General features: G+C 32.9%; 1 protein-coding gene across 2 annotated transcripts; it reads left to right on the top strand.

Annotated features, from left to right (window-relative positions):
* LOC109359011 (E3 ubiquitin-protein ligase TRAIP-like) lies at positions 1,935-6,316 on the top strand. 2 transcript variants are annotated; one of them, XM_019603504.1, is made up of 10 exons: positions 1,936-2,179; positions 2,287-2,551; positions 3,551-3,652; positions 3,742-3,824; positions 3,923-4,039; positions 4,292-4,394; positions 4,487-4,655; positions 4,728-5,120; positions 5,312-5,505; positions 5,948-6,316. In XM_019603504.1, exons 1-10 carry the CDS (start codon positions 2,058-2,060, stop codon positions 6,062-6,064), a joined length of 1,665 nt encoding a protein of 554 aa, XP_019459049.1. In that variant the 5' UTR covers positions 1,936-2,057; the 3' UTR covers positions 6,065-6,316. The 2 variants fall into 2 exon arrangements, with proteins under 2 accessions (XP_019459048.1, XP_019459049.1); XM_019603503.1 differs by having other exon boundaries at positions 1,935-2,179; positions 4,487-5,120.

Here is a 15,140-nt window from a genome sequence, read left to right as displayed (position 1 = left end):
TATTTAATAGCAGTTAAAGAATGTAAGAACTTGTAAAGCTTAGAAGTGTGGTTTTTACTCATGGGAGTGACTATTGTGTAAGTTGTACTTAAACTTATTTCATTAATTAAACACAATAATTTTTTTTGTTAGTGCCAACCTTTTTTTTTTTTGCTAAGGAACCAATTTCTTTTGGGATTTATGACTATTCTTCCTAATAAGTGTCGCGTCTAGGAATCGAACCCTTAATTTTGAGGATCCAGTGAAACCTTACATCATTAGACCAACACTTTGTTAATTTAACACAATAATTTGAATGAATCATTATAATTTTAAAAGAGGAACCAATCCCTTGAAGTATTATCAGTTTATCCTGTGAGACTCTTATCAATTAGATATCACTTTAATTTTAATTTTCAAATCAACATTAACTCATAATATATTAACTAACTCGTCCTTTCAAGCACACTTATATGCCATGTAGATTTAAAGTCATTGCAAAAGGATGCCACCTGCCACTACCTGTGGGCATATGCAAAAACACTTCCTTGCTGGCATTTATCTTGTGTTTTCTGACATCTGTATGCATGCATAAAATATGTAGACACTTATTAGATTCTGCTAATTAAATATGTAGACACTTATTAAATAAAACATGCATAAAATATATAGACACTTATTAAATAAACAAGCCAAACTTAAATAGAATTTAACTTGTGGGATTAATGTGCTAATTTGATTATATATATATATATCAGTGTTGTTAGAACTGGACCGGACCGGACGGTCCGACCGGTCTGACCGCTGACCGGACTTGAAAACGGCTCTGATTTGTCGTTTTAACCGAATAAGAGTTGAACCGCTTTGAACCGGAAAAAATCCGGTCTGACCGTGTTAAACCCGGTTAAACCGGATTAACCCGGGAAGTAAACCGGACGGTTCACTTAAAAATAAAAAAAAATAGGACAATGTTCTAATATTTTGTTTTACTATGGTCCAAAAAAGATAAAAAAATATTATTTCAATATAATTATACATAATTATTAATTATATAAAGTTTTACATTTATATATAACTATATATTTATAAATAAAAATTATTATTTATGTATGAAATCATCCGGTTAGACCGGACGGTTTAACCGTTTAAACCGGTTAAACATAATACGGGACCTCTGCCGGTTTGGCGTTCGGCTCGGGTTTCACAACACTGATATATATATATAAGTAGAGAATATTTAGTTTTATATATTATATATTAAATAAATAATTACCATTTGAGTTGATGGATTGAACCAATCGAACTAATGAGTTACATTAAATTGTTTGTGAATTCTTGTTAAACAAAATTAATTCGAGTCAAACCAAATAATTACGACTTTTAATCAAGTCAAATTCGAACTAGAATCATAGCTCATTTCAAACTAATCGTTTAAATCCTTATCAAATTAGGTTGTGGTTCAACTTATTTATGACCCTAATTATTGTGTATAAAACTTCATCTATCTCCACTACTAATTTTTATTTTACCATTTTAAAAGAGAGGGACTCAAGTAAGATAATTGCATCAAGCAATTATTTTTGAGAAAGTAACATGCACGAACACACATCACAATTTAATTTTTTTTATATTATAGGTATATCATTTATATATATTAAGTGTTACTTCTTAAATAAAAATTCATATGAATCGGGAATAATATATTGAAGCTGTAGAAAAAAGTTCAATGTACAAAATTTATATATCATATTTTAGGTTTTGTTAGCAAGTATTTTAAGGAAAAAACATTGTTTAATCCTTCAACGGTTTAAGAATAACATCTACACTGAAAATTGCAAGTTTTAAATGTATTTAATATATTAAAGTATTAAAAACCCCATTTTATTATTTGTTACAATTGCTACTTGATTATACCATCACGTGACACTCACATGTAAGTTTCTTTGTGCCATTTTTTCATCTGGTTCTCTCTTTCCCGCCTCACAAAAAATTAACCCTCATTTTCCCACTCTATGGAGTCACATTAGATTACATAAGAGAAAATAATTAGTTCATGTTTCAAAATTACACAGCTTCAGATGGTGGATATTAGCGACGAATTTTCAGGAACAATTTGTTCCATTTGCTACGAATCTCTCAACCCAATTAACGAAGACCTTCAATCTATCTCTATCTGCGGCCATGTCTTTCATGAACTCTGGTAACCCTCACTTCGATTCCCATCTCAATGCGTTAATTCAATAAATCGCTGTTAAAGTTTCGTTCTTTTCCTTGATTTGTTTTTGGGTTGTTCTTATTGTTGTGTAGTTTGCAGCAATGGTTTGAGTATTCGAAAGCGAAAAAGCACACTTGCCCTGTTTGTAAACAGGGTTGCAAGGTTGATGATGCGTGCCGGCTTTACTTTCAATCGATCGGAGAAGGTGAAGCTGTTCTTTCAGCTCAGAAACCCTTTGATTTTCAGGAAGATGCTGGGGTTTTGCGCAAAGAAGTTAAGTTGTTGGAGGTTAAAGTTTCAGGGCTTAGTTCTCAATTAAATCGTCAAGGAAAGGAATTAGAAGAAGTAACAGAGGAGGTACTTTTTGAAATATTTGAAGAAGAATTTGCAGTTGAAATTTGAAATTACAACATATAATAATTATGACTTAGGGGTTAATGATTTGGAAAAAAAATGTGAAGTCGCACTTATCATTCAAAAGATTGCTTTAGGTTGTTTAGGCGAGTGTAGAGGAAACATGTAGAAGCCCAAGTAAAGAGAGTAGATAGAATGAAGAGTAGCTCCAAGGTTTTAAATTATATTTGTGGGATCCCCAAATCTTAATCATGTGGACTATTGTGACAAAATATGTTTGATGCAAACACAATTCTGGTCGTGATGTGGTTTTAGAGACTACCAAAACCGTAAGATTATAGTTCTAATTGATGTCAGAGACTCAAATTTAAAACCTTGTTTAGCCCTATAGTTAGAGGTAGATGGAGACTTTTAAAAAGGATTTAGCTTTGTTTATGACAAGACATTATGCCATTGATTGATCCATTTAGTGGAAAAAAGGCGTGGTTGTTGTTTTTGAATTTTGAACTTTTTCTTGGTGTTTTGCTTTGCAATATTTGTGTGGTAGATGAGATGTATTACATTTAGAATTATAACTGGAATATTGAATGGATGATTGGCTAGTTTACAGTGTGATTGCTGATAAATTTCGGATGGAAAGGGTATTGAGTATTTATCAACTTATGAGTTGAAAACTAAGTCACTAGAAGATTGATGTTTTGTTAAAAATGAAGTTTTTCTTTTCTAATTTGTACCGCATAAATGATTTTTTACTATTAGTAGAATAAATAGCTGCGTACATGATCAATTATTGACAACTAGAAATGTAGAATATTAGAAAGTCAGGAGTCATGCTTTTGATGTGTCTAATCGCGTTAAGTTGTATGTGAACAGAAAAGTTCTCACCCTTTCAAACATTAGTGACAAAAAATAAAGTCATTCATATTTGTTGTTTATATTATTTGTCATTTGTTTTGTTAATGATATTGATTTCATATGGCTCTTAAATGATTCCGCTTTCAGCTTTGTGCTTGCAAGAACCAGGCAAAGATTGATATAGCATTGAAAAATCAGGCCTTGAATGAAAAAACATCCCTACAATTTCAGCTTCGTATGAAATCAGAGGTGAATTAATTTGTAGTCTCCTCTGTTATCTGTAACAAGTTAACTATTTACAGTCTTAATTAACTTATTGTGATCTCATGTTGATATAGGAACTTGAGAAGTCAAGCTTTGAGCGTTTTAGATTAGAAGAAAGAAATATGGCTTTGGCTAAAGAACTTGCAGCATTAAAATTGTGAGTAGAGCTGCATTTTCATTGAGTGTCTATTTTTTTCTTATGATGTAATATTTATTTATTTTGTTTTTTGCTAAGTTGGTTTATGGACTTAATAGAGCTTCTGATCTGGACCTTGATGAAGAGGATGTTCTGAGGCTTGCCACTTTGGGTAATGGGGCCAACAATAAAGATACAATCGATACATTAAAGAAATCTCTGGTCTTGCGGAACAAGTTTGTCCTCCACTTCCAAATCTTTATTTGTTTCACAAAAGCGGTTGTGTTTTGTATTGAAAGTTTGAAACTTCCTAAAGTTTCTATGTGGACTTGAAATCAATAAGTAAACTTTTTGATTCTGTTGTACTATTCTGCATTCTGTAGGCAACTAAGAAAAATGTTTGTGTTAAGCCCTTAAAGTTGTGTTTGGTTACCCAAACTTTTTTCCTTGCCCTGAATTTCAAATTGAAATTGCACATATTTTTATAGGAGTTACAAAGAATTGATGGCCAAGTGCAATCTTCTGGGAAGAGGTGAGGCTCGTTATAGCAAAAAGCTTGAGAAGGCTAAAGAGAAGATCGCTAAACTGAAGGTAAGCACATGATGTGCCTGCTAATTCACAATTTCATTAGTCGCAGATTTTTGTCGACCATTAATTGTTAAGAGCTTTGTGGGCATTGTTAGGCAAAGGTACAAGAACTGGAGACAGCTGCTGAAGTGAAAGAGAATGAATATCTGATGTCTCATAAACATAAAGCATCAAAGAAAGCAAAGTCTTCAAAGACTCTTGAAAACAGTGTCAATTCTAATCCTGATGTATTGGCAGCTAGTGAATATTCATCAAAAGAGCAAATGAAACAAATTTCGACACCCCAATCAGGAAAGGATCTGACTTTGAACAACAATAGTAAATCTGTACAATCTTTGAATATAGAGAACTCAGATGCTGCTAAAAATAAAGCTGCGAATTTTGGTAACGGAAGTGAAACTACTTTGTCTGTTGATAAAGAGAGAGAAGTCATCTCAATTGACGATGATTCAGCATTTACAAAACCTTTGCCTGAGCACCCAAAACTCGATTGCAAAGATCAAGACATGGACGATGTTGCTCTTAGAAAAGCTACTCAAGCGAAGCCAGAGGCAGCAATGCAAGGAAAATGCAATCTGGCTGAATCTTCAAGAATTGATATTGACATTGAAATTCCCAACACTTCATCTGGTGTCATGGATGAAGACGTGACATTACTATATAATGTTAAACAAGCTGAGCCAATGATTAACATTAGAAAAGAGTCACCATTAACACTTTCAAGTCCAGGTATGCTTCTAGTTGGGTTTTTTAGGCTGCACTTTTGTTTTAAATAGATACTGCAGATTTGTTTTTTAAAAGTTTTGAATAGAACTTAAAGTGGACAAGCCTTGGCTTAATATCAAGGATGCTGCACTTTTTTTTTTACTGAAGAGAACTTAAAAGCTGGAATTTCATTGTTTCTCTGTCGTAACATGAAGGGGACATCTGCTTTACTGGTGGATTGCTTGGTCCTGATGGAACTCAACGATACTTGGGTAAATGGTGCAAGCGTGGACAAAATAGTGAACCGGTTTCTGCAAAAAGTTCAGGTAATGGGGATTTGATAGCTGTTGGGGCTGATGGTAGAGGTGGCAGAACTAAAGCTCTAAGGTGTTCAAACCAAACCTTCTCGGTGGGTTCTGTACTTTTGTTGAATCCTTCTCTGACCTGCAAATGATTTTGATCATATCTGCATGTCCTTTCTCACAGACTATTTTTGTTGTCTTTGATAAGTTTCAATAACCAACAGATAATTTTAATTACTGCATATGTTTTCATCCTTAATGTATACAACGGCACGAGGGGTTTACTCTGGTAACCTCGTTTTTCCTTTACTCAAGTACTCTTGGTGAACTGTTAGGTGTTAAGTACTTGTTTGTTAATTATATTTGGTGCTCTCCAAATATTTTTTGACCAAAAATATTTGAACACTTATTAAGGGTACTAGAATACTAGTACCTACCTATCTAGAAAAAGGTATTCTAGCAGCTGCCTAAGGGCATATTTTCCAGATTATTTTGCTGAGTTTTGCTTAAAGCGGTAAACTTACTTTATAGGTTGTTTGTGTGTTGCAGGATGGTAAGGAAAACTCATTAAGTTCAAAAAGGTTGAAGTTGAGATCTAAAACAAATAGTTTGCAATCCAAGGGGTGCTTGCAGATAGAACACTTCTTTGGGAGAGCCACTCAGTAATTTATTGGTATGTGTTTCGGCCTTGGTTGCAATGTTCTTGTTTCAAAGAGCAGAGGATTGGAATATTGGATGCATTGTCATTGAAGGAAAATGGTGGAAAATAATCCATTGTTGTATAGTTTTAATCACTTTGAATACTGTTTTTTGAGGGTTTTGGTTAGATATATACCAAATAGCAAAGTGGCTCTTTCCTTTCATTTGGCCTCTGTTTGATCCCTGACAAGATTATGCTCAAAGGTGTGAAAAATCCAATTAAAATGAGCATGGATTTGGATACAGAAACATAAGGTTCCTTACATTTTTCTTAAGTTTCTAGTGTGAAGATAGGCGATGGCCTTAAAAGGTGCATAAATAACAGTAACAGTAGTATCTGTGTTCTTTGAGAAGAATAATGTAGTGGAACCCAATGGCTTGAGTAGTTGTATGTAATGTTGTTAGGACAAAATTTGTACAAATATAAAGATCTAAGTTAGCACTTAGTTGAGGGTTAATTTGTTTGGGTATTCCTTGAGTCATTAACCTGGGTGAAGCCTTTTCCAAAGTGATAATTGATACTAAGCTTTTACCTACATGTATAGGAAAATAAGCACTTTCCATAATTCCAAGCATACACCAAAAGAACTCAAGAAGGAATCTCTCTCTTAAACCCGATAGTGTAAAATTCTATTCTGCATCATATATAACTGTTTTTCTACATATAAATAATCTATATACATACTAATAAAGTGTTGGTTTAGTGATATAAGATACCGTTAAATTCCTAAAACAATCAAAAGGTTAATGATTTGATTTCTGTAAGTGATATTTGTTGGGAGGGATAACAGATGTACTCCAAGACGAGGAATGAGACATCATCAACACAAAAAAGATTAATTTTTTACTTAAAAGGTGAAGAGATATATCAGAAAATAGTCTCTATACATAAGTTGGGTGATAAGTTTTGATGATTACCAATTAGTTGTAACAAATTATTACTCGTTCTAGGATTTCATCTGGAATCCAGACCCATCAATAGATTTTTGTTATGAAAAAATAAGCTAGTCCAAATGCGCAACATAACAGTTTTCTTGAATGAAGTTTTTGGAGTATGTTCTTTGGTACATCACAGTTTATCTTCTAAATCCTCAAGTCCTACTTTTACAATACTTTTCAAAATAACTACTGCATTTAATTCCACTTCAAATTTGGTATTTGCTAGACATTTTTCCTTACAAAATAGCACAAACTTTTATTTTCAAAAACATTGAACCAAGGCCATGACCCAACTTTTATCAATTTCTTGTAGATTAGTAGATAATATGTGTTCATTGTAGACTCTCATTTAAAGACTAATGTGTTAAGCATCAATAGAATAGAAGCCTATCAAAGAGTCAGAATCCTCTCCAGTACGGGAGATAGAACTAATACAATAAATAAAAAAAATGTAATGATATTTGTGTTTTTTATTCACATTGAGATGTCACTTTTACTTTTAAGACTACAAACAAAAATAGAATTTCCATCTCCAAGTATAAATAAATGCATTTGTAACACTTCCTTTTTTGTCTAGTAGATATCACAATGTTTGCATATGAATTTGGATTCTCTCTAAATGTATATATTCAATTGTTGGTGGAACTCTTTCCTATATCATCCTTTATATCAAATGATATTGAAATAAAAAAGGTTTACCATACACACAATTTTACATGAAATCATGACTCGGACAACTATGAGAGAGGTTTAGTTATCGGAAGAATCCCTAGCATATTGATATACAATAAAGTCTTTGGCAGCAATAGGACTCTTGAAAAAGTGAATTCCATGGCAAAAGATCAAAGACTCTTCTTGATTAAAAGGAAGAAGCAAATCAATACAAAGATGAAAAGAACTCAATGAATTTTCTCTTATTGATTATGAAAAGTACATCACAATTACAAAGCAAGGATCAATATATATATCCTTGAAAATAACAAACCTAACAAACTAATAACAAACAATTTATCTACAAACAGAAAAACAGAATATGTAAAACCAGAATTATTGAGCCTATTACAAAGCTAAGAGAGATAGCTTGTATTACAAGAAATTGTTGGCTTCTTAAATAATCATAAAAGGACACATCATAGGCCTTTAATTTATGTAGATATGAAGTCTTATAGTTGATCCAAGAGACTTTGTATCTATTGATTCATTGTGATGATGAATCTGACTTGAGTAAGAATTGCCATGATTGACTTGATGCACCATGCCCTTGCCTGACTGAGACATCAATTGGTGCGCCAAGGCCTGTCCTGACCGAGGCAGAGCCAACTGGTGCGCCAAGGCCTGTCCTGACCGAGACAGAGCCAACTGGTGCGCCATGCCCTGTCCTGACCGAGATAGACTCAACTGGTGCTCATTGCCCATGCGCATCTGATGCAGGCTCCGAGACTGGCACATGTGCATTTGGTGCAACCATTCTGACCGAGGCTGGCGTATGCACATCTGATGCATGCTTCCTGACCGAGACAGAGCCAATTGGTGCATTCTGTCTTGATCAAACATATTCCTTGTTTTATCTGGTTCATGACACATTGCTATGATTCCAACCAAGCCAATTTCCCTTTGATTCATACTTGAGCCAGGTTGATCATGATCCTTGCTTGTTGAGTCCTTGATGGTCCTGCAACAAGCATATCCATTGTTAGAGTTTATCAAGTTTAACAAGGACAATCTAATTAATATTTAATATGTATATACACATAATATAATTGTTTTTTACATTGTAAGTAATTTATCTATCATTGATTTATTAACTAATATTAACTTTCAAATAAAAGTAATGCAAATCAATAATAAATGATGTGCTGAAATGGAAAAAAATTTACACTGTCAGTATACAGATTTTAAACTCGTCTAATTAACCATGAATATACCCTTCCCCATCCTCCAATACCAAAATTACATAGTAAAATGTCCCAAAATAAAATAAAATCAGATGGTAAGAAAATTTAACAAGTACCTTGAGGTGTGTAAATATCACATGTCTTTAAGGCTGTCATTATTCTATATTTTAAACCAATCAAATTTTAATAAGTGATATAAAAATGTTATTTAATATTTTTAATTTTATTTATTTTATTTATGTAGCAATATTTGATTGGCATAGGACAAAGATTATAACATCTTTAAGGACAACTAGTAATCTTTGTTCATAAATCATTTGGTAGAGAGTTGCAACTTGAAAACAATGCAATTGTGGAAAATATCGATAGTTCAAACCAAAATAAAATATCACTAGTGTCTTCCACAAGAGCACAACCGAATCACAATGCAGAAAAGTCTGGATCCTCATTTTACAAATAAGCAGAATATGTCAGTGCTTTACATGGAAGAAAGTGGATTCACCAAACATTTGCCATGTGAAAGCACAAACTAAAAAAGAACAATTATTAGAAAATGGAGCACATAGAATAAATAAGCGCCCACTGGAATGAAGAAGTATCTAATTTGACATTTTACGGAGAAAAGAAACACTAAAACTGAAATAAACAATTATTTGTTACTTTATTGGTCAAGTAAAATTATTATTTTTTTATGTTAAAATATTAGTATTTGTTGTGGGTGAAGACTCAAACTTTCAACTTTCTTCACTTCAACCCTTTTCCATAATCATCAAATTAGCTTATAACTTTTTTTCTTCAATTTTGATAGAAGTGAAACTCAAACCTGCAATCTCTTTCACTCCATTCCTTAAATCATTTACTTTAACACCGGACCACTTTGTGATTCCAGGTAAAGTAATATTATTATAATGATATTAGAATAGAGTGGCGAGATTATTTAAAACTTCTATATATGGAGGATTAATTTGAAGAAAAATAATATTGAAGTGAAAATTAATGTAATACAAGGGCCACAACTTCAGCTTTTTAAAATCATTTTCAGATTGGTATTGAGAGCCAAATTTGTTATAGCAACGTATCAGCCAGAAACCTTAACTCTAGACACAATCTTAATCTAATGCCAAAGTTATATTTCTTCTTCTAGATGCCTCCTTAAAATGAGATAGAAAGTTTCAGAAGATTTTTATGTAAGGAAGATGGTTAGATAGTGCATAGTAGTTTGTAAAAAGTTTAATATGTATCATACTCATATTCTTCTACTTTTATAAAAAAATCAAGGGATTTCTCAGCATAAGACGTGGTAGTATTGTAAATAAAAGAGTAGTGCATTTGGGTATATAATCATGCAGAGGAAGCTTCAGCCCTAACATCCATGCAATACCATTAAAGGGTCACACAAAAAAGAACAAAACACAATGGCTTTCCTGAGTTTTTACAGTGACATGTGCCTAAAAAATTAGCAAAGGAATATCACACATTTCATAATAATGTGCATCATCAATGGCTTTGGATTTGAATTGATTTTATTTGGTCTTCCATGTAAATGTATCGTCAACAGCCAACACATTGCTTAAAGTGCCACTCAGCAGCCTCCCGATGGTGGATGAATCTTTTTTGAATCGACAAATGTTAGTATATTAATATTTGTTGCGGATAAAACTCAAACTTTTAAACATTAACCCTTTACCCTAATTATCAAGCACTTTAAAACTAGACAGCCTAGAAGGATGAACCTAACATATATTTAACTCTTTTTAAAACTTATTTGGTGGATATAGGCTAAGATAGTCCGTTTGGAATATGAGAACACCCAAACATGATTTTACTATTAATAATTCATCTCAAATCTTTTATGACCTACTCTTAATAAAGGAGTAATCATACATTCTTTACAAAATCAACTAATTACAAATATGGTGACATAATTAGTAAATACTGGATTCAATCTTATGATACATCACAATTATGTATACATACAAATTTGTTATTGATTTATAAGGGAATATATCATTTTTTTTAATAAACATATTTTGTTATATTTTTTCAATATTTACTTGCGTGCTTTAGTTGGCATAGTATTTTTTTTATAAATAACTAGCATTTTCATAGATATGTCATACTTGTTAACCTCATTTTAAAATTTAATATTAAAGATCAATATACATAAATAAACTAAAGTTATGTAAGTATTTAAATAGAATATATAAAAGTTTAATAGTGATAATGGTAAAATTAACTTAGAGAGATAAAAATATTATAATTTAAATTATAAATACAAAATTTTATTAAGGATAAAATTAGATAAGATAAAATTACTTAAAGTCGCAGTGTATGATTTCAAAGGAAACGTTAAATTAATTATTTCACTTTTTGTATAAAACAAAATAATAATAAACCCACCCCAAAAATTCTGTGGGTTAGATAAGGTCTGGTGTCAAAATATATTTGCACTCGGAAATACTTACGCAACAATAAGGTGAAAATAGGTTGTGTGAGTTAGGCCTTTTTACCTAAACTAGCATGCCTTATTGCCTTATGTCTCAAACTATAAATGTAATTGAAAGCCTATTAGTTATTTTGATCGGCAATTAATTTAAATTAGAATAAAAAAAGTGTTAGGAGAGTAAGTTGTATATCTAGACATTAAACAACATAACTTAGACAACTAGAAAGGTTCCAAACTCATTTCATAAAGGAAAAATAAAAATTAGAAAAAACGAGCAGTAATGAAGTTCCATGAGTGAAGATGAATAGAGTACAATACTTCATCTAGATTAAAACTAGAGTGTTCAAATATTACTTTATTTTTAGCCAACCAAAGGGACCCAAGAGTGATGAACCAGATAGACATCCATTGTTGATAAATATTTTTTCCCAACCGCAACAAGTACCAATGAGGAAGGAAGTTACACTTGACACCAATAGGGATAATTGAACAAAGCCCGAACCAAGAGTAGATTATTTGCCAAACACCATAAGACAAGGGGCAACTGAAGACAAATATTCAACGGACTCTTCCATCATACCACATAAAGCGCAACCAGTTGGAGCTTGATCTCCAAGAACTTCACGTCTAGCTAGATTCGAAAGAGTCGACACTCCATCTAAGGACATTCTCCATACTAGGAATCTCAATTTTGAAGGAACATTGCATGTCCACAATCTTTTACAAAAATCATTTTCACAAGTGGTAACCTCATTAAGGTGTACCTTATAGACATTTCTAACCGAGTAAAGACCACCATTATCATGCACCCATAGCCACCCATCATCATAGTCTTGGACTAGCTTCACGTCCTCCAAGGATTTAGGAAGATATTCTACTTGTCATTGTTCCCATAAAAACAAGTTCCTTCGACACTTCAGATTCTAGCACCAAACACCATTCCTCCATTCTCCCAAAAAGCTAATACTTACGTCTTTGTCCAATGCAACCTGAAACAACCTTTGAAAACAATTGTCTCACCAGAACCAACTTTCCTACGAACACCCTAAAAAAACCACCCATTGTGTATCCCATTCTCTCTATTGTTAAGGCACCCTAGGTCTCTCCACCATGATGGTCCTCTTTTAAAACACTCAACATCACTAGACCTTCCCAAAGCCCCCACCTCAATTTCAAATCTAGATTTCAAAACTCACACCCAAAGAGAATCACTCTAAAAAAGAAGTCTCCACATCCATTACCAATAATGTCAAATTAAATAGACACAAGTTTTTAATCCCAAGACCCCTTGCTTCTTTAGACCTACAAACCAATTTTTGACTCACCTAATGAATACCTTTACTGACCTCACCCTTACCCCAAAGAAACCTCCTCCAGATTTTATCAAGCACATGGATAACAGAAACAAGAGCTTTGTAGAACAAAAATAAATAGATAGGTAAGGAGGAGAGAACCAATTTAAGGAGAGTCACTCGACTACCAAAGGAAATAAGCTTTTGTTGCCAAAGAGAGAGCTTCTTTTTGAATGAGTCAATAACAAGAGACTAAGTAGAGATTCTTCTAGGATTAGCACCAACATGGATTCCTAAGAACTTAAAAGGAATAGAACCAACATCACATGGCAACTTATTCACCGCCATCTAAACAAATCCAAGATTAGACTTAATGCCAATGAAACTACTCTTATGAAAATTAATCCTCAACCCAGAAGTCAACTCAAAACATTTCAGAATGCTCTTGAGAGTCACAACATTATCAATAGAGTTCTTCCCAATCAGAAGGGTATCATCTTTGTATTGAAGATGAGAAATAATAACCTCATATCTACCAACCGAATAACCTTTGAAGATCTTCTTCGACACTGTAGATTTCATAATATCAACAAGGCCCTCACCAACAATAAGGAAGAGAAAAGGAGCAATTGGATCGCCTTGTCTCAAACCTCGGGCCATATTAAAATCCGTAGTTGGACTCCCATTAAGCAAGATAGAAACAGAGTTTCACTAGAGGCAACTCTTTATCCAATTTCTCCATTTGAAGCAAAAACCCATCATTTCCATCATATAAAGGATGAAGCTCCAATTAACTAAGTAATATGCTTTATCGAAATCCACCTTAAAGATAAAACAATCTCCACCCTTGTTTTTATTAGCCTGATCAATGATCTCGTTAGCAATAACAACCCCACCATTATGTATCTATATGTGAGAAAGACAGTTTCACATTACGAGATGATCGAGTGAATAACCTTTTTAAGATGCCCAACTAGGATTTTGGATATGATCTTATGAATGCAGCCAACTAGGGAGATAGGTCTATATTCACCATGCCCTTGTGGGCAACACGTCTTCAAGACCAAGACAATAAAAGAAGCATTGTAGCCTCTCACAAGATTACTGGAATAGATGAAGTCCTCCACCATAGCAAAAATATCAGATTTCATACAATCCCAAGACTTTTTTAATGAAAGTGAAGTTATAACTATCAGGCCTAGGGCTTTTATCACCTTCAAAACTCCAAACAGCTTATTTAATTTCATCTTCCTTAAACCGAGTAGTAAGGAAACAATTAACATCTTCAGAGATGCGCTTGAAATCAATCCCATCAAGAGAAGGCCTATTCCAATGATACTTAGCAAATCTATCTTCAAAAAAATTAACAAATATGATCTTTAACCCTTACAGGATTTTCAACACACTCCCCATCAATTAACAAACTAAGAACTTTATTAGACCTCCTCCTTCTATTAATAGAGGCATGAGAGAATTTAGTATTGGAGTCACCATCCCAAAACTACCTATGTCTATATTTATGTAAGAGTATGTTATCTTTTTTACTTGAGAGTTGCCAAAGATCAGCAATGACAATTCTTCTAGCAGAAATATCATCTTCAGATAAACTTTCATCACACATTTTTCCATCAATGTAGTTAATGAAGGCTACTTGATCAACAATTTTCCTATCCAACAAACCAAAGTGATCCTTGTTCCAAATCTTTAAAGACCTCTTAAGACATTTCAATTTTTCTTTAAGAATAAAGGAACCCTTACCATGGACCTCGAATTTACTCCATTCGACTTCAACAAACTTACCAAAACCTGCATTTGAAAACTAGCAATTGTTTGTTCTGAATGGTGACAGACCCCAATCAAGAAAATCATTTTTTAGAAGAATAAGACAATGATCAAAGAATGTTCGCTTCAGGCCCAATTGAACAAGCCGGCCCCATATGTTTAACTAACTATCATTGATGAAGAACCTATCAAACCTACTCATCGCTGAACATTTAACAGAAACTAAGTAAATTTCATTCCAACAAGAGTTAGATCGAACAAATTCATATCCTCAATGAATTGAAAGAACTCCACAGAATTACTTCTAGCAAAATGGGAACCAATACCTTTTCTTTCATCCTGGTGCAAAGCCTATTAGTTATTATCAATAAAATCTTTAAATCACTCGTTTCCATGTCTAAGACCAACAATAGAACTACACTAATAAATAGGCCTATGTACTATGACAGAAAATATGACAATAGGCATTTAACAGTTAATTGACCATTAAACTTTTACTGGTAAATAGACAAATAAGCATTTAAAATACAAACATAGACAACCTCGTACGCTCAAATTATCTAATAACATAATAAACCAAATAAAAACAAACAATTTTACTAGTAACCAGAACCATAGCAATATGCTTTTAAATATATAATTTAAAATATATAAAAATCTTTTAATAATATTAAACAGATCGGTTTGGT

This window comes from Lupinus angustifolius, chromosome LG11, assembly GCF_001865875.1.
Source record: "Lupinus angustifolius cultivar Tanjil chromosome LG11, LupAngTanjil_v1.0, whole genome shotgun sequence".
Classification (NCBI taxonomy): Eukaryota; Viridiplantae; Streptophyta; class Magnoliopsida; order Fabales; family Fabaceae; genus Lupinus; species Lupinus angustifolius.
The sequence above is the reverse complement of the archived record's forward strand: the minus strand, read 5'-3'. Positions and strand labels throughout refer to the sequence as shown.